This window comes from Gallinula chloropus (genome assembly GCF_964237585.1).
Source record: "Gallinula chloropus genome assembly, chromosome: 1".
Classification (NCBI taxonomy): Eukaryota; Metazoa; Chordata; class Aves; order Gruiformes; family Rallidae; genus Gallinula; species Gallinula chloropus.
The window spans coordinates 14,063,419-14,087,167 of record NC_140085.1 but is presented as its reverse complement, the minus strand read 5'-3'; the positions used below and the strand labels follow the sequence as shown (position 1 = coordinate 14,087,167).

The 23,749-nt window shown below is 40.3% G+C and overlaps 1 protein-coding gene across 1 annotated transcript in view; it reads left to right on the top strand.

Annotated features, from left to right (window-relative positions):
• The window catches only part of RELN (reelin), a gene marked incomplete at its 5' end in the record, with an annotated part of 289,955 nt that overhangs the window by 241,495 nt on the left and 24,711 nt on the right, over positions 1-23,749 (top strand). Inside the window, 12 exons of the mRNA XM_084269735.1 lie at positions 515-697; positions 1,789-1,960; positions 2,045-2,147; positions 4,686-4,915; positions 7,937-8,157; positions 9,151-9,298; positions 12,642-12,900; positions 14,177-14,426; positions 16,573-16,741; positions 20,343-20,483; positions 21,747-21,924; positions 23,066-23,259. Coding sequence (XP_084125861.1) covers positions 515-697; positions 1,789-1,960; positions 2,045-2,147; positions 4,686-4,915; positions 7,937-8,157; positions 9,151-9,298; positions 12,642-12,900; positions 14,177-14,426; positions 16,573-16,741; positions 20,343-20,483; positions 21,747-21,924; positions 23,066-23,259 — 2,248 coding nt within the window. The remainder of the gene's footprint in view (positions 1-514; positions 698-1,788; positions 1,961-2,044; positions 2,148-4,685; positions 4,916-7,936; positions 8,158-9,150; positions 9,299-12,641; positions 12,901-14,176; positions 14,427-16,572; positions 16,742-20,342; positions 20,484-21,746; positions 21,925-23,065; positions 23,260-23,749) is intronic.

Below are 23,749 nucleotides of genomic sequence, written 5' to 3'. Positions count from 1 at the left end.
CAATAAAGATCCTCAGTGCTTTTTATCAAATATATTATTTCTGGGCATGAATAAGCTCATATCAGCATCTGCAGTTGAAGCCATGGACTATAAATTTCTGCGGATAAGGACTCTGTCTTTTTCTGTGGCTGCTACAGGTGGAGATGATAATGTCTGGTTCTGGGAATGAGCAGCAAATAAATACCAAATTACTGAAAAATGTCTGTGGTGGAAGGATCTGATTTGTTCTAATTTAAAAAATAACATGCTGATATCTTCTCATCCACATAAATTAACTGTGACTTTGCATATAATGAACAGCAATGTGAACTTAGCTCCTAATTCATTAGCATTTTGCAGACAGACAAGCAAGGGAAACCATAGGAAGATGTATAATACACATACACTCTCTAAACAGCTTAAGTTGTTAAAGCAAGCTCTGTAATAGATGTCTATGTAACCTAATTGTATTTATACCTAGTTCTTTTTAAAATCAGATTATAAAGAATGTAAATATATGTCCTCTCTGCTCCAGGCACCCCAGAAAGATCTCATTCTATCCTGCTGCAATATTCTGTCAACGGTGGCATCACTTGGCACCTGATAGATGAGTTTTACTTCACACAGACTACAGATGTCCTCTTTATTAATGTCCCTCTGCCCTACGCAGCCCAAAGCAATGCAACGCGGTTCAGGCTCTGGCAACCTTACAACAATGGTAAGGAAGAGACACCTGCAGGACTCCAGGTCCACACTTGTACAGCTCAGCATCCACAAGAGGCTAGATTTTTTTAACTCAATAAGAGTAGAGACTCTTAAATCTTGCTTCATTATATTTCAAGCTCTTCAATTAAAATTATAACAGGATTATGTTTACTAGTCCTATAAAGCTGCTGTGTGCTTTAAAGTGAGAGAACCTTAACCTAACAAATATTGACTATGCAGACTATCAGCTTTGGTCCTGGAGGAACTGGGAGATCAAGTAACGCTGATAAAGTTAACTTCACTCAGGTTCTCCTCATTATTTCTAATGGATCTGATTCTAGTTTACACAGAGGCCCAATTACAATGCTCCAATTACACAAAAGTGTCCCAAGTGTAAATGGGAATTGTACCTACCTTGCTTAGAATTAACTAGGCATTAAAACCCCATTTAAGAACAGTATGTAGTGAGCAGTTAATCTTTTGATTAAATTGTAAAAGACTGTAGAAAACCACAAGAGGGATGCTCATTCCTCCTGATTACAGAAGATGTGCCAGCTTAAAAAAAGCTCTCAGCTGTTCTCAGTTACTCTGAGCACATCTCTTAGCAGGAGCTAATGTTAAGGGCTCTAAAGAATTCCAGCAATCATTTAGACACAGTGATACAGCAACGATTTATTCCATGCAAGCAAATGCTTAGTGCACCTCTAGCAACAAAACAAAACCAAAACCACACACACAAAAGAAGCAAATGCAAGTCTGTTCCTAAGAATTCAGTTCAAGTTAATTCTTCTCTGGAGTCCTGCCTAAACCATTTAACTGAACTTTTCTTGCATGCTTTATACTGAAGTAGGAATTTAATTTAAAAGTAGCCTTTTCACTTTCTCTTATCAACAGAAAGGTTTTTAGACAGATGAAAAAAGTTACACAACAGGTCTGGAAATCTAATCCTTCCTCACTAGTTTGAAAGCACCAGTTAGATACTTATTCAACACAGGTTTTCCCCTCTTCAGTTTGCTGTGACATCTGGGAATACTGGCTAGTGCTTTGCTCTCTGAATACCAGTGATCTTAGGTCTTAATAGGAATGTTTCCTTTTGCATTGTAGGCAAAAAAGAAGAAATATGGATTATTGATGACTTCATTATTGATGGAAATAACCTAAAAAATCCCATGATCCTTTTGGATACATTTGACTTTGGTCCCAAAGAGGACAACTGGTTTTTCTATCCTGGTGGAAACATTGGGCTTTATTGCCCTTATTCATCTAAAGGAGCTCCGTAAGCATCTCTCAACAATAAATTAGAAGTGAAGTGACTCTGAATTAAACTGAGTCTAAAGTATTCCTTTTCTTTTTGTTACAGGGAAGAAGATTCAGCTATGGTATTTGTTTCAAATGAAGTTGGGGAACACTCCATTACAACAAGGGACCTGAGTGTAAATGAGAATACTATCATCCAATTTGAGGTACTTGGCCTCAGAAAGTTATTTTGCCTCTTGCTTAGAGATTTCTGTCCTTTCAGGTTCTGCTCTTTGGTGTATTTGCCTAGCTGTTTTGATTGCCAGGTAGAGAAGTCTGTCTAATTTTCCCTGTAACTGCTTTGATATGCCCTTGTGTGGGCATATCACGAAGCTTTTAATACACAGACAAGGGAAATTTCTTCCTCAAAGTCTTCTATCTTCTTGCCTAGATTATTACTTTGTCCATGCCTACATACTTGCAAGGATAGCATTAAAGGCCATGTCCTACAAGTTGGAGAGTCACCACTGGCAGAGAACATGATGAGCAAAATCTAATGAGGGTCCAGATTGTCAGTTCACAACCTGCCCAGAATGAGTGTGCAGCTGGAGCAGTGTGGAGCATTTCCATGAGCTGACCCACTGAAGGGCTACAACTTCATCTGTGACACTAGAAATTAATTTTTCCTTCCTGCTGCACTAGCTGCCCTGGTTGTACTTTCTCAGAGACCCAAAGCTCTGCTTTCCTTTTGCTTCTGCCCATATTTTCATAGAAGCTCTAGTGGAAGCTGTTCTTTGCCCATGACAGCCTGAATTCCCCCATTTTAGGGTTTTATCTAAAGCTCATGAATAGGGAGCATATATTTTGTGCTTCTCATATAGTCAGTGGAAACAGGTTCCCCAATGACTGCACGTAGTCTAAATTAAACTGTTTCTGATTTATCCTATAATCTGAACCATGCATTGGCTAGGGCAGCTACTGATAAGAGTAGCCATTTATATATTAGTTTAGAGATGTCATTATATGGTCATTAAGCAACTGTAAAAGAATCTTTCATGTATATTACCATGCCACAATTACTAGACTTCTTTTAAGAAAGATGTAACAACTATGTCATTAACTGGCAAATTATACCAGTTTATAAAAAATTACTAAAGGGAAACTAAGGATTTTCCAAGAAAACTTGGTTTAGCTGTGTACTCGTGCATGCTTCGGTTTGTCATGCAACTAATCCATAAATTATTGAATGCAAACCATTTTCTGTTTTAAAATATATATTACAGCCTGTACAACAAAAATGCTTGAGGTCCCTTTAAGATATTTATAAGTCTTCAGAGCATTAACCTCATAAAAATTTACATACTTACTTCCATGTGTGGAAAAACATTGTTTTCAGCTCATGTTTTTGAGGACACTAGTATAAATGAAGGTGTTATGCATAATGCAGTAGAGTTTCTCTCTGTGTCTCAAGAGTCAAAACCTATATTGGGTCAAGCATCTTTCCAAGCTTCCAGATGAGTAGACAACCCTTCTAGTCAAATGTAGGTTGATGGGACTCATGTGCACTGAAGAGTAATGAAGGGGATTTGATGTAGGATGCATTTCCAACATTCATGCACAGTTCTGAATATTACTGGGTTTTAGAAATAAATAGATTTTTCATTACAGAGCAGCATGTTAGAAAGATACTTATTTTCCTCTACAAAGACATGTAAAACCCCCCAAATATTTCACAGTTTTAGTGCAGGCTTTATATTTCATTGGCACTAGGGTTTTATTTATTGCGTAGTAAGTATAGTACATCTTATTTTATATGACAGAATCAGCCTATAAAGGGATTAATTCTTCTTTTATGTAAGAAATACCATCTTTTTATCTATGTGAAAGAAAAGCAGACTTATTTGCACTGTGGGCATGCAGAAAATACAACTTAAAGAGGTCTCATTTTCTGCACAAAACATATTACTTTTTTTAGTATTAGAACAACTGTTCATGTAGTTTTTCTGCCTTTTCAACTGTTCTCTTCATCAAGAACCCTGTAAGAACACCCTGAAAAGTTTGACACTGCTAAACTATGTTTTGATGTGACATTGAATCTAGATCCAATCCAGCTATGATAGTCCCTTAAGGCTGTCTTCTAGGGCTTTGCCACTATGCATGAGCAAAAAAGTCGTGACTATGAAAGCTGAAGAATATGGTGCTGTTACACAGCACACACTCTGAAGGGTCCTGTGGCATAAGCAGCTATTTTTTTATTATGATTTTTTAAAGTGTAAAGTAAAGGAGGACTATAGTGTAGCTCAACAATTTAAAAGAAGGAAAAAAAAGTTTATATTTCCACAGTTTGCTTTAACATTTCTGGTTTCAAAAATGCACATTTTTTGGTGCTGAGATTACTTCAGTACCTGGCAGAGGACTGCAAGAACTGATGTGTTTGCTCCAGCAACATTAGCAGCTCTCCTTTGGGATTTTGTCTAATCAACTATGGTTTTCTCTTAGTAGAAGTAGATGGGGATTTCATATTACATTAATTGAATGAGAAGCAGAGTGTGATATGCTTGTGGACAGGGAGAGCAATCTGCAAGAGTTGATGTTCACGTGCATGTCCAGAGTGCATCATCCCAGTTGTTAAATGAGTTCCCAAATCACTATTTTCCAAGGCTAAATAAATATCGTACCAAATGAGAGAGGCCAAGACAGAGAGTGATCAGGTGTCCCACGGCCTGGCCAGTGTCATCTTCTGCATTTCATGTCTTGGCCTCCAGATCAATATCGGCTGCACCACTGATAGCTCCTCGGCGGACCCGGTGAAGCTGGAGTTCTCACGAGACCTGGGAGCAACCTGGCACTTGCTGCTCCCCTTGTGCTACAGCAGTAGTAGCCATCTCAGCTCCCTCTGCTCCACTGAGCACCACCCAAGTAGCACTTACTATGCAGGCACCACCCAGGGCTGGAGAAGAGAGGTCATCCACTTTGGAAAGCTGCACCTCTGTGGGTAAGTGTCCAGCTCCTACTGGTAAGTGTCCAGCTGCTTGTTGGTTGGATTTTATTGCAGTTCTTCGCCCAAAATATCCACTAAGCACAAGAGTCCATAAGAACTGCAGCACTGGAGGAGATAAGATGACTGGGTTTTCTCTGCTTTTTTCCCAAATACCAGCTAGTGTTCAGGTGATTCCCAAAAATTATGTTGTGCATATTGTTAATGCAGATTAACCACAGATAATCTCCTATTTATCCATATATCTAATCAGGGACATTTTTATGGAAATGGGTTGCATAGTAAAATGAATGCAAAACTGACTATCTTTAAAGTTCCTTCACTGCTCTTTACTGCAGTGCATTTAGCCATTTGAATTCCTCAAATATTTTCTTGCATGAAATTTGAGATTTGTTAGAAATTGCAGTAAAATGTGAGCTAGTATAAACTTGATTCTTCCACAGTGTAAGGAAATGGACTGATCTAAATACTCGAGGTCTCTTGTAGCTACAGAGTTCTCTGATTCTAAGACATTAACTGCCATAGTCACTCAGAAACTTAAAAAAGTTTGTAGAACAAACCGGGTGGAATGATAACAGATAGAAAAACAGCATGTGCCAGCAGGCATAATAACATGAAGCTCTTCAAAGTATAAACCAGTATTGTTTACTTTTTTCAGGGAAAACTGTCTTCTAGCATTACCTCAGTTTATGAAAACGATCACATCATTAAGGATTAAACTGTACCACATATGAATGAAAATGAGCTATGCAAATATAAGGCTTTATCAGTCTATGCAACTATGAGACTATTCATGAAACTACTGTGTGAAATGGGCTCTCCCCTAAATAAGTGGCACCATATGTGCCTCTGAAAATATGAAAAGACCTGTATAAGAGATGAGAACCAAGTTTGGAAAGCCTGGATGTTTAATAATTTAAGAAAATGTTTAAATTTTAAACTTGAATTTTCTGGTTTATGACAGTTAACTTGTCAAGCGTGGAATAGATAAGCATTTCCTGCAGCAGCTCAATTGTCCTTCTGTTTTTGCCCAAAATAATTATTTGACCCTTTACCCAACTACCAATGCATCCATCCAAATGAAAATTTTTACTATGCAGTCTCGTAATTCATTTAAACCTTCCAGGTATTTTGATTTCCTCCACTATGTTTCTGTCCCATTTGCCTGCCTTCCTTCCTGTTCCTTTCCCAAACACGTGAGGCCAGAAGCCAATTGCTGTTGGTAGCCAAACCCAGCAGTACAGGGCAGCTTCCATGAAGCATTTGGTGCCATTAAATTCTTGGGACAGAGGGTTGAAGGGAGATTTTCTCTACCAGAATCCACTGAAATAACAAAAAAGACTCTCCCAAACTGACTCCTTGTGTAAAGCTAAAAAAAAATCCCCAGCTTTTTCATCCCTAAGTGTCAAGTGATTATATTTAAATGAAGATGATTTTCAGTTATTTCCAGTACATAAGTTATTTTGGAAATTGGTATATATTCTCAGCAGACAGCTGTAACCAAGAATTAGCATTCCAGTTATGTCCTGAAGGAAAAGCCCAGGGCTTGTTAAGCCTGTAAAATCCCCAAGTGACTTGAGCAAGACATGAGCCTCAGATGTGAGTCACGCTTCACCCTCACCAGGAGGGAGCCTGAGAGAAGGAGCTCATGTGCCTCAGGGGCAGAATGAATCCAGCCCACGGGCCAGAGATGTCCTCTGAAGAAAAGCTTAAAACACCTCCACCCTCATATTTGTGTGCTTCACCACACAACAATCAATGCTTTTGCCTTCCAGTAGGACCCTGGTTCTTGGGACTCTTTCTTGAAACTGTTAGTAGGGTCCCCACTGATCAGTTATCCCTTATCACCTAAATCCCCTCATAAAAAATCCATTTTCACAAGCACAAAAAATTCTTATCAGCTACCTGTGTTATTGATTCCCCCGTGCATTTAGATATCTCTAACAAGACATATTAAACATGCAATGCAATTAAGAGATTCCCCCTTCTTACTCTCATGGTTTCCTTCCTCCTTGGAAACATTTTGTCTTTTGGGAATGAGTCCCTCAAGTGTTTTTCCCCAGCTCGGTTTGTTTTCCCTCCTTCTCCAGCTGATTCCTCTTTACACACAGCATTGATGTGAGCAGCACTAAGGAGGCGAATTAAAAAGGACAGGACAGAACCCAAAGGAGAATACAGTTCAAGTTAACAACTTCCAATATCAGTCTGGGTTAAGAGCAAGCTGCCTGGAAGCAAGATAAATACCTGGTGACATGACAGATCATGTTCTCTTTCTGTGCAACTGAGGATGAGATAGAATCATAGAATACCTGGGTTGGAAGAGACCCTTAAGATCATTGAGTCCAACCACAGCCTAACCCTGCCTAGTCCACCTCTAGACCATGTCCTTAAGCACTTCATCTACACACCTTTTAAATACCTCCAGGGATGGTGACTCCACCACCTCCCTGGGAAGCCTGTTCCAATGCTTGACAAACCTTTCAGTAAAGAAATTCTTCCTGATATCTAACCTAAATCCTCCCAGTGCAATTTTAAGCCATTTGCTCCCGTCCTATCTACTACCCCAGGTCCACAGGTGGTCTTCCTGGGAGCAGAGTGGCAGCATGAAGTAGAATTTTACTCTCCAGGGCAGGGTGAAAGTGGCTTTGTCTGACCCAGACACTGTATGTCAAAGCAGAAGGAGATCTGTCAGAGCACCGCCATTCATCCTTCCCACACAGAAAGGGAAGAGTCGTCAGACTTCAATTCCCATTTTCAACTAAAACATTCAGTTTTAGTACTGCAACTAATGAAAAACATTTGAGGTTTTTTTTCTGCCAGTACTTGGGCTGAATGTCAGCATAAAGACACATGAGGTACTGGAGGAATTAGGTGTAGCAGTCAGTTTCTACAGTTAAGCTATTTATCAAGTCAATTTCAACAAAACAAGTACTAGGTGTATACATAGATGGTATATATATGGAATACAAAAAAGATGGAGCTATTATTTAAAGTAAGTACACTTTACACCTCTTTCAGGTTGGCGAGGTTCAGATGGTACCAAGGATTTTACCCTGCTGGGTCCCAGCCAGTGACTTGGGCCATTGACAACGTGTACATTGGCCCACAGTGCGAGGAGATGTGCAACGGGCACGGCAGCTGCATCAATGGCACCAAGTGCATCTGCGACCCCGGGTACTCTGGGCCAACCTGCAAAATCAGTACCAAGAATGCTGACTTCCTAAAGGATGATTTTGAAGGTATCTTTTGTCTTTTTTTTCATCTGAATTCTGCCTGTCCATCTTAGCGGAACCCAGAGCTCAAGGGAAGAAACAGCAAAGTCTTCCTCAACCGAACAGCTGTGGGGCTACCTCTGTGACCCAAACAGTTCAAGTGTCCTTCTCAAGCGTGATTTGTGGAAGTCTGATGGCTGTCAGTTGTCAGGTTTGGAGTGTCTGACTCTGTGAAGTTGTTAATGCTGGAATGCAAAATCTTCACCAAAACAGAATTTCCATAAACTGCATGTAGAAAATAATTTTAGAAGAAAATCGTGGTTTGGTAGTAGTTTGACAGACAGACAGAATGTACACAAGTGAGACAAACAACCAAGGCCTTTAAAGTTGTGCTGTTTCTCACTACAAAGAAAATATTAGTGGTCTTAACATGGCAAATAACATTTCAGGGCAGACTATGTGTCTCAGCAGTGAGGGCCACCACTCAGCAGGCATGGCGACCCGAGGGAACGATACCAGGAGGGAACTCAATCCTTCAGGCATGCCTGGGCACACACAGCATTCCCACACACAACTCTAAAACCACCTCGAGGTTTCCCTGCTAGCAAGCATGGCAAGAAGAGCACGTTTTGAATAAAGCAGCACCTGTGAACCAAACTCATCCCTTCGTGGGTGCTGCTGGTTATTTTAAAATTTGTCAGCTCTTGCTTGCATGCTATCACAAGGTACCCAAAGTTTCTTTATAGACTGGAGTATTTTGTTATTATCCTAAGAAATATGAAGAAAAGATTTAAATCTTGTGAATGACTGGAGACTAAGATCCCAGATTTCATACTTATGGGTTTATTTTATGTATTTTTTGATTTGTGCCAGTTTTCTAGAATACATTGCATCAGAAACACTGAGTATTTCCTCACTCTGCATGTGATGTTTAATTTAGCGCTCTTCCTCTGGAAATAGTACTCTTGCAGCAGGAGCACTTCAAAATAAATCATAAATATGTATTTTCTGTGTATTCAGGTCAGCTGGAGTCAGATAGATTCCTGCTTGTGAGTGGTGGAAAGCCATCAAGGAAATGTGGTATCATGTCTGGAGGAAACAACCTTTTCTTTAATGAAGAAGGCTTACGTATGCTGATGACTCGAGACCTAGATTTGTCACTAGCCAGGTAACACAATTTCAAAGTTCTTTCATGATTTCAGTGAGGAAATATACTGAAGAATAATACATACCTGATACTTCTGTGGTAAAAGCAAGCCAATATATTCTGTGGTCCTTACTCTAGCAAATATTCCATTTTAACAATCGTTACCATTGTAAATTATTACCTTGAAATTTAATGGGATTTCCAAGTTAAGCTTTACCTTTTTTTTTCTTGAATAAGAACTCCAGGATCTGATCCCACACCTTCAGTAGTTTACGCAAGTTTTTTGTTTCTCGAATGCATAACATGAGAATTCAATTGCACGTCACACAATCTGCTTGTCTTACAGTTTGGTGTATCACAAGCCATTGCTGAAACAGGAGTATCTGCTGCCAGTATAACTATTACATTCATCATCTCACACATCTCTCATTTCTGAAGCTTACTTTCTTCTTATTGTGCACATTTGTTTCACTGAGAAATCCCCATCGAGCTGTCACCAGCTACACTGAGCACAGCAATTGAAAAACAAATATTTTCAGTGTATTTAGGGATTATATTGTATCATTACAGCCTGCAGTGGAGATATTTGATGGGTGAGACATGCTAAGCAAGCCACATTAAAAAATGTACACTAACATAAATTAAACCACATTGTAATTGCGTGCATGCTACAAATAGGCATTGTTTTCTAATTTATTCAGTATCTTAGCTTATATTCTTATGTTACTACTTTAGAGAGATTGCATTTTCTCTGAGATATTTTCCCCTGATCTGTTGTAAATACCCTCCTTCACTCTAAGGTTCAGTGGGAAACATTTAAACAGGCACTTTCTCTCTTTTTGACTTGTCATTAGCATTGAAGCTTTAAATACTCGTTTAATTGCAGAGCCTTGTGGCAAATAAGGATGCCTAATTTCCAACCATTATATTTTTTACAGTAGCAGTTATCTAGCCCATAGGGAGGTGTAGTATTCATGATCCCCATTCCGTATTTGTAAGATTTCTCACAGCAAACATTTTTCAGAACTCAGTGAACACAAACATCGATTCTCTGCACTAATTTGATTTCCTAGACCGTTCTGAAATTAAAAGATTGTTTAACAAAAGATACAAGAGATCTTGTAAGTTGCTCCATTAGACTAAATGACATGTTTTCCTTATTGCTTACGTTCAAAGAACCATTATTTATCTCTTCTCCATGATAGTCTGTAGCTGGATTTGCATATATTGACCTCAAGGTGTTATATGGAGATAAATGACTTCTGTCTTAGTAAAACGAAAACAAAGCAGTACATTTAATTTCTTGTATATGCTTATGAAAAGTAGCAGTTATCAACAAATAACTGTATGTTCTCTTTTGAACAGCAAGGCAGATTGCAACGGCATTGCTGAGGGTTGGTGTTTAGCAACCAAAAGGAATTGCAGTGGGATTTTCTTAATTTCCAGGCGGACTCTATCAGCCACCTGCAAAGCACACCAGATCTGGCTGTGACACAGCCATGCCAAGTTCTGCACAGGACTTGGAGAGAGATTTCAGTTTAAGCCAGGAATGAGGAGAATCAGCATTCCTAATTGATATTTTTAAGTGACTCAGTAGTCACATTAAAACTTCCCTTTTCTTATGAGGAGACCCCCTGAAGAACACAGGCGAGTAGTGGTCTCTGTCAGTGCTACAAACAGTGCCCAGCACCTGGGGATTTATATCAAGTGGACTCTCCGATCCACTGCCATCACTTCTATATTTTAAAGAGTTTAACACAGGGGACAGTATATCACCATCATGTATATCACCAGTAGTTAAAACTGCACAGCATGAAATATCAGTAGGGATGGAGTATTTTAGATATCACAACTGAGCAAATCCCTTTCAATTCTGAATTACGAGAAGAATATCCATAAATTTTAGCGTTACTAGATCTTCAAGAAAACTTTGGTTTTCCTTTTCAAAACAGGGAGAGCCTTTGCAAATTATCTGTGAGATGAGGAGGGGGGTCTTTAAAATTGTATTTTATCTACTAGACATTATGTTACCTATACTTGAATGAGTTATTACCATATTACTAGAATTCAGATAAAAGAATAGTGATCCATGGAGAGAAAATTCAACAGAGAGCAAGGTCACCTGGGTTTATTTCCTTTGAAATACGTGGTGAATGTCAGAGTAAATCTGAGGAGGCACAAAGACTTGCCAGCAGTGAATCCAATCCATTACAGTTGATATGTTGATCCATGAGGGTCCCCAGTGCTCCTTTACAGCACAAGCAATATGTTATGTCTGGGATGTGGAGGTGGATATAATCTATAGCAAAAGAAGTTATATATAGTAGCAAGAGAAACCGTGAGTCGCAGTGAGCACTAGAATTAATTGACTTGCAGGTCTGGTGTTTTATTGAAGCTTTGTCTGCCCAGCACCTCTGCAGCCTCCACTCCCAGCGGATCTACCTGCAGATCAAACCAGAGCAAGACTTTTGATACAAAACTTCTTTTGCGCCGTTTCATTGAACTGTGAGCCAGGCAGCACTAATGCAATGATAATTAGAACAGACACAACACTCTAAAGATGCAACACTGTGCAAAGGCTGTGCAAACATGAATTAATACTTGTAATATCCCTGCGAGTCCGATAGGTAAATATCATTACAGCAGCAGTTCCCTCCACTACAAGTGCATTTATGAGCATCAGCTAACGGGAAGAATTTCGCAGTTTGATACGAGTCTATTGTGCTGCTTTGGAGAAGCCAATTAAACAGGGGATGAAAGCGCTGGTGTCCCTGGGTGGCTTGGGCTGGCTTCAGGGAAGCCGGCACATTTAAGTGGTGTGATTTAGACAAATTTCCCAGGCTGACTAAATGGACAAAATGATCCCTGAAAGTGAAATGTGCTTTGTTCTCCTGTCCAGATTTTCTCTCGTTTATGCCAATGGAAAACTGGGATGCTTATTTTGAATTTAAGCATTTCAGCAAATTCATTGCAAATTATGATCTACTTATGGTACTGTTGCTTTTCTGCCACTAAAATCTGTACTCATGGGCTACAGGGATAAAAATTTCACCCAGGATTATGTTTCTGATATTTGCAACACCATCTGCTATGCCGACAAAAGCTCAAAACATAAATGACCAGTTTTGTTCGGCTTCTTCTGCCTGGCGAAGTACCACACAGGCAAAATGATTTTTTTTGTCCTTCTGCCTGTCTGTTTTCTTACATTCTGAGGCCTTGAAAAGGAAATCATAATATCTCCTAAAGCTGACTCCTACAGCAAGAAATCATGGAGCAAGTCAATAGGCAAACTCCAAATCCCTCTAGTTGGTTATCTAGGATGTTGCAGAAAATAAAGCCTTCCAGTAATTGCTCCCCCTGTTAGATTTGTGCAGTTCTTTATGAGGCTGGGATGTGGCAAGGGGGTGCCAGACCCCAGGAGCCAGCCTGTGCTGCTGCAGTATTCGCTCAACGGGGGCCTCACATGGAGCCTTCTCCAGGAGTTCCTCTTCAGTAACTCCAGCAACGTGGGACGATACATTGCCCTGGAAATTCCCTTGAAGGCCCGTTCCAGCTCCACTCGGCTTCGCTGGTGGCAACCATCTGATAATGGACATTTCTACAGTCCCTGGGTAATCGACCAGGTAAGATTGTTCTTAATACAACTCTAGATTGTTTTCAGTCTTAATGTTTCCCTTTTGTTGGCATATGTCATTTCACTGGGTCAAGCAAAAATGCTTTGTATGACGATATTTACTGTTTGCTAATCTTGTTGTTTCAATGCACTATTTCCAAGTGGCATGCTGAACACTCATCTTGGAGCTAGGAAAGTCTTTTATACATGGGTAGAGCCTTGGGTTCACGTTGCAGAAGACTTTACCATGCAACATGCAAGTCTGAATTCAGACTTCCAAAATCTTCATTTAAAATCTATCCAAATAGGTAATTGACTTGGTAGAATGTAACAGAAAAAAAAAAACACAGAAAAATGTCAGTTTATATCCCTTTCATACTTGGGATTTTTTTCTATAGAGTTTATTATATTGTTATGTATGATGGTATAAATCTGAAGAAATCCCATGAAAGTGAGATTACTAGTTTAATGGGCTGTCCAAGTTAAACTTCATTAAATATTTAAGTTTTTTAAAAGGAGTAAGTTCAGGTCCTTAGGAGAAACCCAGAACCAGACATGTTTAATGATGTGGTTATTATATTTTACTTCCCGTCTCTCTTTTCAAAAATGAAAAAATTATCATTCTTTCATTCCCATATCTTCATTGAATGTAGTTACCTTAGTTCAGAACAATCAGAAACTGAATTCGGAATAACAAATGAAAACTAATTCTACTTTGCTTGCTGTTGAATAGTAAAATTCTGATGTCTTACAGTCAATGGCAAAACAGAGCCTATTTCCCCAGTTCTATCAGCATACACAATCTTGCAGTAGCGGACCAGATTATAGTAGAGCTGAACAGATAGTAGGAAAAATCATAGAATCACAGAATATCCTGAGTTGGAAGGGACCCATACAGACCATCAAGTCCAACTCCTGGCTCCACACAGGGCCAGCCAAGTCAGAGCATGTGACTGAGAGCATCATCCAGACACTTCTTTGTTCCTACCAACATTTATTTTTGTGACCAGTTTTACTTCATCTAGAATGGAGTTCACCTCCCTGACCTTTAGATTTGTATAGCTATGCCAATCTCTTTAGGACCCATTTATAGAAAAAAAATATCTTCTCTTTCCTCATAACATAAACTGTTTACAAAGTAAATTTGGGCATTTGGGACCAGCAGAATGTATATGCACAGATCAGTATTTCTCTTCCTCTTCCACAATGTGATGTCATGTGTATGTTTATGAAGACTTCTAGACAGTTTTTTCCTTTCAGTAACAATTCCTTTCCAAATGTTTCAGATTCTTATTGGAGGGAACATCTCTGGCAATACAGTATTAGAAGATGATTTCACCACACTGGATAGTAGAAAGTGGCTGCTCCATCCCGGTGGAACAAAGATGCCAGTCTGTGGCTCTACTGGGGATGCTCTAGTGTTCATTGAGAAAGCCAGCACCCGCTATGTTGTCACCACTGACATCGTTGTCAACGAAGACTCTTTCCTGCAAATAGATTTTGCAGCATCTTGCTCTGTCACAGACTCCTGTTATGGTAACGACTTCTTAGTAATTCCTGCCCTTTCTCTTCCTCTCCTCTACAGGAAAGTTCACTTGTTTTCTGGTTCCGTTATGCACCATAATGACAACTGAGAAACAAAAGCAAGCTGGGTGCTTCTGTTCAGAACTGTTAAGATAGGTGTCTGAAGCCTAGGATAAACTAAAGTATATTATTCCCTTCAGGCAGTTAAGTTGCAGTTTATTTCATTTAAGAAAAAGACTGACAGCTGTCTTACTCAAATCCATTTACCAGAATGTCATGTCCACTGCTTGGGATAATCTTGTGGTTCTAATAATAAGGAGCTGGTCATTTATATCATCATACATCTGACACACATTAAGTCAGCATCATCTGCAAAAAATCTGCATCACCTGTATGAAATAATAAACATGGTACATATATGTGTGTGTACACATGTGGGAATGTGTGTTTAGACATGGGCACATACGTGTGTATGTATACACATATGCATAATGATGTAAATGTTAATTGCCTAGCTTCCTTTTCTCCATGTGATGCACATTCAGTGCAGAGCATGCTTTTATATCTCCGTATCTCTACAGAGGCGTATACACACACATACACATATAAATAAAAACATCTTCTGCACTCAGTACACATCACATGGAAATAAAAAATTGGTTCATCATATGATGTACAAGAAATAAGTCTTCCTAAATTTTGAATGCTTGTTTGGACATCTTAAATTACATTCTTTTACCATAGGGTTTTCAGGTAAAGATTTTTTTTTAAAGACAATTCCATACATTGCAGCACAGAACGTGTTAATTCACTGAACTGCTGACTATGCCTCTAGAATTCTGCATAAATATGGAAAAAGATTTTACATGAAGTCCCAGAAGTGGCTGTTCTGATTTTGCTATTCTGAAGCCAATGGAAGTAACTGAGATATTTTGCTCACATGCTTAAAAGCATTTTTCTTTTGGTATTAAAAAGACTGTGGCATCCTAAGATCATCTCTGCTCTAGTTTAAAGGTGTTTTGGCAGCTTTGCTATATACTGGCAAAGAAACAGTTCCTTCTTTTGTTTCTCTGTCTATTACACCTACCATTATCTTGACTTAGTATTAAATTAGGCAGGACACTACCTAATCATGCTTCCAGTCACTACAAGCAAAGCATTTCAGAGATTTAACACTTAAACCTCACTTACCCTTGTTTGTATCCACTTGTCCTTGTATTTCTATACAGCTGTCTGTCTGTGCTTAGACATCAAGTAGGACTGATTGGGTGATTAAGGGTCATTCTCTGTGCATGAGGGTGGAAGAAATGGGTCTGTAGTAATCAGAAAAGATCACAGATTTATCACCCCTGTCACTGGAACCACACTCTGTGTTTTACACAGCCAGAATGCCTGGCAGCTGGAACATTTACTTCAAGCTACAGCTCTGTGCCTATTATTATTTACTTTTTAATGGCTGCATAAAAGTTTAACTTGAAGTATTTAGTGAGCTTGACTAACCTTTATTTTTCATAATAAAAGTTTATAAGGCATAAACATCAAAACAATGAAATTGCTGATTTTTCCTGAGAAATGAATACATTAGGTTAATGTGGCTAGACTGGGTTTGAATGAAAACAAGCTCACTAACAAACTCAATTTAAAATTGTTTATGCTGGATAATGAAATGAGGTGGTCTGGATGGGGGTGGAAGAGTGACTAAACCATCTTGTGACAGAGCCAAAAGTTTGAATTTGAGTGTTGCTTTGCCTTACACAACGATTGCATCCAGCAGAATCTCATCCTTCAGCCTTAAAAACAAGCCATGTTGCTGGTCATGATGCTGTCACATCACTTGCTTGCATGCTGCAGCTATAGAAATTGGCTTGACGTAATCCTGGCAACTTGACAGATGACTTTGTCTTTGCACCTGTGCTCCCTTGAGTTAGGTGGCAGATGCAGAGGTGTACTGCAGCCTGCTCAGCAACTTGGAACGTATATTCCAGCACTGCCACCAAAAGGGATAGCTTTGTGCTTCTGACACAGGGGTTTGAAAAGTTCTGAGTGGCTATTTTGTCAGCGGAGGTTTGTGACTAATGTTCTCTGGGGTTACCTCTTTATTGTGGACCTGTGGTTGTAAGTCTCTAAATTAAGTAACTAACTGTCTTTCCACCCTTAGCTATTGAACTGGAATACTCAGTGGACCTTGGGCTGTCCTGGCACCCGATTTTGAGAGACTGTCTTCCCACTAATGTGGAATGCAACAAGTACCATCTCCAGAGGATTCTCATTTCAGATACTTTCAACAAGTGGACTCGGGTTACTTTGCCTCTGCCTCCCTATACTAGGTACCTCCCTCTGGTTTCCTGCAGAGTAAATACGTATCATGCTTCAATACATTATATTGTTAAAATAATTGTACCTTGTCATTTTGGTTTTGTCTGTGTATATAGCAACAAATAAGTGCAAGAAAATGAAACTCCATCCTGTTTTGCACAAAAAATGCAAAGCTACTATGTGCATTTACTTTTTTTAGTTATTTAAAGTTAAGGAAGTCTTGTCTGGGGGAGGGACAGAGGGAATTTTTTTAAGAACCTCATGTTATCATTAACCTTACTGAATTCTGGTTGTTCTGGTGGCTAATTGGACTGGATTAATCCCCACTGCACCCTGTGCTTGCTGTAGTTGGCTATGAGCTGGTGTTTTAAATGTAGCATTTTCAGGCTTCTTGTTTTTCTGTGCATACTTCGTGCCTTTCTCAGCTTTGATGCTCTGTCATTGTTTTTACACATGCCCCATTTTCACCTCCTCTTTCTTTTCCTATATTCTTTTGTCTTTGAGGGAAGAAAAATTCTGGCATTTACTGGGAGGTTGCAGTGCAAGAAGCATTTTGGGACTGACAGTGCTATTGGGAGTGCTGCCATACAGCACTCTGCAAACTGCTGGGTTTTGTTTTGTTTGTCCAAAGATCCATCCAGGGACAACTGGGTAGTTCAACCTTCCAGTTTGCATGTACTGTCCTTGATGTGCAGCTTCTTGATGTGCTGTTTTGCAGTGATATCTGGACTGTCTCCTGCACAGTCATACTTTGTAAAGCCGCTATAGAATCAACACAAATTAAAGCCTTGCACACACAGGTAGCATGGATGTCAGGCTCTCAGCCAACTTGACTCTACAGCTTTGCTCCTACTGCTGAGCGAAGTCTCCTCACATAGGCGTAGGCTGAGCCTGTGCCTGTTAAGGAGGACACTGAGGTCCGGAAGCGTGTTCAGAGAAGGGCAACCAGACTGGTGAAGGGGCTGGAGGGAAAATCTTATGAGGAGCAGCTGAGGGAGCTGGGGATGTTTAGTCTGGAGAAGAGGAGGCTGAGGAGAGACCTTATCACCCCCTACAACTACCTGAAGGGAGGTTGTAGAGAGGTGGGAGATGGTCTCCAGCCAAGTGACAGGTGATAGGACAAGGGGAGATGGCATTAAGCTGAGCCAGGGCAGGTTTAGATTAGATGTTAGGAAAAGATTCTTCACTGAAAAAGCTGTCAGGGCCTGGAACAGGCTGCCCAGGGAGATGGTTGAGTCACCATCCCCAGATGCATTTAAAAGATGGGTAGATGAGGTACTTTGGGATATGGTTTAGCATAGTACAGGAACAGTTGGACTTGATGATCTTAAAGGTCTTTTCCAACCTAGTAATTCACTGTAATTTGAGAGGGGTTTTATGAATGACAGCTAATGCATATACAAGTTTGGAAATGGAGAGCTGAGCTGAGAGCACCTATACAGTCGCCACACATTTTGAAACTAGTAGTGGAAAAGTCCATGTTCTATTACTCATAGTCTGGGGCATCTAGACTCTTCCCTGTCTTCAGTGCAGTGCTTCAGGCCAAGTAATAGTACTTTTTTAGGACTTGTTCCCAGCATTGATCTCCTCTGCTTCCTCTTTTGTACTGCTTCACTACATATTGTCTGTAAAATCCATTATCCCAACAGTTCTTTATAAAAGTCTGTACATCTGTGTTCAGGAAGGGCTTTCTGGGGCTGAATACGATAAATCAGGTCTGGGGTGGATGTTCCAAGTCAATTGAATTTGAACGTGAAAGGAAACTACCACCCAAGATAAAGTCAGGTTTATAAATAACTGATTTTAAGACTGAGAAGTTGTTTGAGCAGTGTAAGTCAAAAGAAGTGTGATGCCCTACTGAGGCAAAGATTGCTCTTCTGTCCAATCCAATAACTCTATTGCTGGCTCAAGTAATACTATTTCAAGAAGATATTAAGATGGGGATTGCATGAGAGAGGTTATTACAACCTTAGCTGACAAGCAAGGGAGACATTGAGCTTTAGAATAAGGAGCAGTGCAGCTGCTCATAGGTCCTTTAGTTGAGATACAATTTTTATGCTGCTTTATTATTTCAAGCAGTGTAATAGCAGGTGTGTGTCTCCAATAGTTTATGCCTTTATGTTTTAGGGACATGCAGGCTACATAGTCAATAGCTTGGCCTGGTGCACAGCACCAATGCGTACATAGCCTTTAAGGGCTTGTGTGGCCCAGACTGCTACCTAACCTCTGGCCTGTAGAAAGGCAATGAAGGCTTAGTTGTAACTTCGAGCTGATTTTAAAATGCAAATGGAAATGCAAAGCTTCTCCCAGGAGCATCCGCTCCATAAATCATCAGTGAAGTGCCAAACCTAGAGACAGCAGTGGAAGATATAGGTGCTTGTCTTTATTCCTGAAGGACTTTCTCACAGGTCGTGCATCTCTTTCAAGAATGCTATTTGGTGAGCAGCTAGGCAGCATAGCAGGAGATTTCTCTTCAGACAAACTTGTTAATCATTCACCTCATGTAACATGTTTATAAAGAAATAATTCATAGGATAACATTGACCTTACCATAAAAGGTCTGTTTTTACACTGAATACATTTTGGGAATTGTGCTGTGTGCTTGGTTTGGCGTTTACAGTACTTGACATCTCCGAGTCGCAAAAGAAAACGGACACGAAGTTCAAGGCTGCCATCTAGTGCTGTGTGGCAAAGCACCACCTGCCTCCATTTAAAAAGGGATTTGGGATAAGTGATGGAAATTCATCTACTCACAGCTATTCAAATATAGCTGTCTACTGCTGTGTGAGCTGAACAGCATTTTGGTGTGCCCTGACTCTTTTGGATTGGTTTTCATCATCTATCTTGGGAGCTGAGACAATTCATACATAGCAACATCAAAGCAAGGTGGTTGCATAGGGAGCCAAATCCACCATTAATCAACTAAATTACAGTGATTTAGTGCAAGGAGTCAGGATCACACCACAGATGATTTCTTAACATTTCCAGCCAAGCCATGGATGGAGGGGAGGAAAGAAACTGCAAGACTAGGGTCATGCCACAAGCCCTGCATGGGTGCTCTCAGCTGTCCCCTGTCCATTCCTAAATAGCAGCATCTTGCCTAGGAGCCAACCCACTCCTGAGAGCTGCTCTTACATAAGTGTAGTTGGAAGAATTCATAGACAAAAAGCGGGGTTAGTTTGTTGTCTTGGACTAAAGCAATAAAACTCAGTGAAACTTGGAGTATTTGGGTGATTCTGGCTTGCTCCAGCTCCCAGCTATCCCTTGAGTTCGGATTTGTGCTGGGTTGTGGTGACTACCTTTGTGCAACCCTCTTCTCCACTTCACCAACCACAGCCCATTTGCTTTGCTCTGACCAATGATCCCTTTCTCACCTCCTGCACTCTAAGCATGCTGTCGAGCACCCATGCTTTGTCCTGCTCTCAAAATGTGAGCACTCTGTTCTTGGCTTTCTGGGACCTTGTTGTTGTCAAGAATCAGCCCTGGGTTGTGCTGTTATCAATCAAATCTTCCAGAAACAGTCTAACCTCAAAACTGACATTTCTTTTCACTCAAAATAAAGATTAGCTTAGCTAGAAGTGTCACATTTCTGTTTTTCTTTCTCTCCCAAAGGTCTCAAGCAACTCGTTTCCGCTGGCACCAGCCTGCTCCTTTTGATAAGCAGCAGACATGGGCAATCGATAATGTCTACATTGGGGATGGCTGCATAGACATGTGCAGTGGCCACGGGAAGTGCACACAAGACAACTGTGTGTAAGTGCTGTTTGTTCCCTGTCCCACCCAGTGCTGCAGCCTTTCACTCCTCCTCTGTCTTTCTAACAAACTCGCAGGAAAGACCCTGATAAAATTTTTAGAAGGAAGGTGAATTTTGCGGTTAAAACAGATCAGGGTGCTGGGTCTCCTTGGAACAGAAATAACAAGAGGAAGGGTAAATGCAGGGGATGCTCTGCATTTTTGCTCCACTCCCACCAGATACAGAGAAGGGACTCTCTGAAGATGAACAGTCCTGGCGCTTCCCAGAAGGTGCCATCCATACTCCCAAGGGGTTTCACACCATGTCCCCATTTCCTTATTCTGGTGCTGGGTGCGGGGGGCCTGGGCTGGAGGTGGGGTGCATCCACTAAGCAGAAGGATATACTCCATTGCTTCACAGCGCCAGATTTTGCCTTGAGACTGGTGTTGGCTTGATGGGCTGATGCCTCTGCTCCATGGTAGGGTTTGCCAGTGGGACAGACTGCTTGATCCTCAAACTATCTGTATAACAGCCCACGTACAGCCCTGCAAAACTAACAACCAGGCATGAGATCTCCCCAGATTTGTCAGTCTGGCAACAAAGAAATACCTTCCAGATGGATGTATTGCTTTTTTCCAGCCACAAATGGCAACAGAAATAGGAGAATGGATGTATAATCGTGCTGTGGCTGTGCTCATTAGAAATATATTCTGCTGCAGAACAGACATATTATTGTGTTGTGCTCTATCCTGACAGCACCGAAGCACCAAGGCATGATCTCCCTGGTGTGGTAGCAGAATGCATTTCCATGCTGTCATCCAATCTTTGACACATCTTAAGAAGTTTATTCAGACAAGAAAAAAAAGGGGCGGGGGGAGCTATATAAAGAAATAACAGGAAAGTACCCATCGACTAAAATTGTAGAGAACTTACTTAAAATTTAACTTTAGCAGGACATTCTCAGCCTTGGCACATTCTCTTAGGCCTATCTATCCAAGTACAATGCATTGTACAGATCTTACTCTGAGCTGGAGTGTGCTCTCTATTAGCAGCTTGAATAATACATAATGCCAGTCTTCCTAAACTATTTTTTGTTTTATATTAACTACAAAAAGTGGCAGATGTTTGAACCACCCTCCCCCATACCAGTTGTGTGCTAGTAAATGATGCAGACAGCCTCTACATGGAGTAAGATGGCGCCTTAATGTGGAATAACATGGCACTGACTAAAGATCCGTGCAGAGCCTTTGCCAGCTGAATTCTGCCTTTGTTTTCCTCTGCAGCTGTGATGAGCACTGGGGTGGGCTTTACTGCGACGAGCCAGAGACCCCCCTTCCAACACAACTGAAAGACAACTTCAATCGCTCGCCGTCGAACCAGAACTGGCTGATGGTGAACGGGGGCAAACTGAGCACAGTCTGTGGAGCGGTAGCCTCTGGGATGGCTCTTCACTTCAGCGGGGTGTGTATGCAGCCCAGGGGCAAATTCACTCCATTTGAGACTGATTTTAAAAGTTAAATAAATAGCAGGGTGTTGAAAAGTATCAGCACAACATGGAACATTAAAAAAATGAAGAAACACTCAGGAAAGCAGATACCATGTTCCTGGCTGTGCTGCAGGCAGGAAAATGAGATACAGTGAGTGTGCCTCCTCAGAGGAGACACGGATGGGCCTTTGTCAGTGGAGCTGATCAGTCAAAGCACAGTCCAAGTATGTGGACATTCAGATTTGCTTGCACACCCACAACAGCCTCCTCATAGCACTTAGAACTTCCAGAGATCAGAGTTTGGTGCCGCTTCTAATCAGACCACAGAGATAAATTAAATACTTCTGTATTTGAGTGTTTTTAACTTGCACTTTGTCCTTGAAAATACAGCCTTGTATAGCCTCATACTTCAAAGATTTCGTAGTTGGGCTTTTCAGAGTAAGCTCAGAGTAAAACCTCTTATGTTCTACCTACATACATAGGTGTAGGTATATAACCCGGCTGCTGCTTAATTACAGTCTGCTTGAAGATAACTGTGAGATAATAAAAACGGAAAAACAGTATTTTAGAAACATGTAAAACTTATACTTGTAGATCTCTTCCATACAAATTTATAACTAGATTCAAAGCAATGCAAGTTTTCTAAAATAAATAAACAGAAGCATTAAATTTCCAATTCCTTCCAGTAGGGATAAGTAAGCCCCACTGACTAAACAATGTGAAATGTATAAGGAATTATGAGAAAACACACATATTAAAATTGCTGTGCCATCCTGTCTGGAAAACCTCATTTTACACGGGGGGGCATGGATTTTTGTAATTCAGAGGAAAGGTGAATACAACTCTTGATACTGAATGTTGTAAAGCTGTAGGTACAAGTACGAATACAAGTCCAAGTATGTTAAATTGGACCATGTCTGAAATTCTGTCCGTAGGGAAGATCATTTATTGTTCTGTTGTTGTTTAACCTTTGTTATAGTCAGTATAGTCCTGTACAGCTTTGAAGGTTTTAAAAGATGAGGTTATTTCAATAGTGACCACAGAGCCTTAATAATTTCATGTTCATTAAGTTCTGCCAGCCAACACCGACAAACATGTTTTTTAATTGCTTTGAAGGGCTGCAGCCGTATGTTAGTCACAGTGGACTTGAACCTCACCAGCGCAGAATTCATCCAGTTTTATTTCATGTATGGATGTCTGATAACGCCTAATAACCGCAACCAAGGAGTGCTGCTGGAGTATTCTGTGAATGGTGGAATCACCTGGAGCCTCTTAATGGAAATTTTCTATGATCAATTCAGCAAGCCTGGGTTTGTAGATAACTTCTTCTGCCTATATAATTTCTTGTTCTGAAGTCAGGTGGTCTGAATATTTTGTGAGAACTTGCCGTATATATTACTGCTGTGGTTTGGATGCTGAATCTTTAAGACTTGACCATTCAAGTCATACAAGCATTTATGATTGGCTTGAGCATCAAGATTTGTGCAGCTGCTACAGCAGAAATACAAGGGTGGTAAGGAATCTATAGTAGTCCAGTAGATTCATAAATGGTTGCAGAAAGAGAGAGAATTAGCCTCTGTAAAGATGTGCATCTTGTTCTTTTGCATTCTAGTTTCTTACTGACAGGAGCCAGCCTCCTAGAACTAGATAGAAATTGGTGTTGAGAAGAGAAACTGAATTTTTTCAAATCCATAAAAAGGATGAATAAACTTAAGCAATTTTCAGACACTTTAGAGGTTCAAACCATGCATAGATATGGGTGGACCTTTCCTCACTAATTAATTTGAGACTTACAGAAAA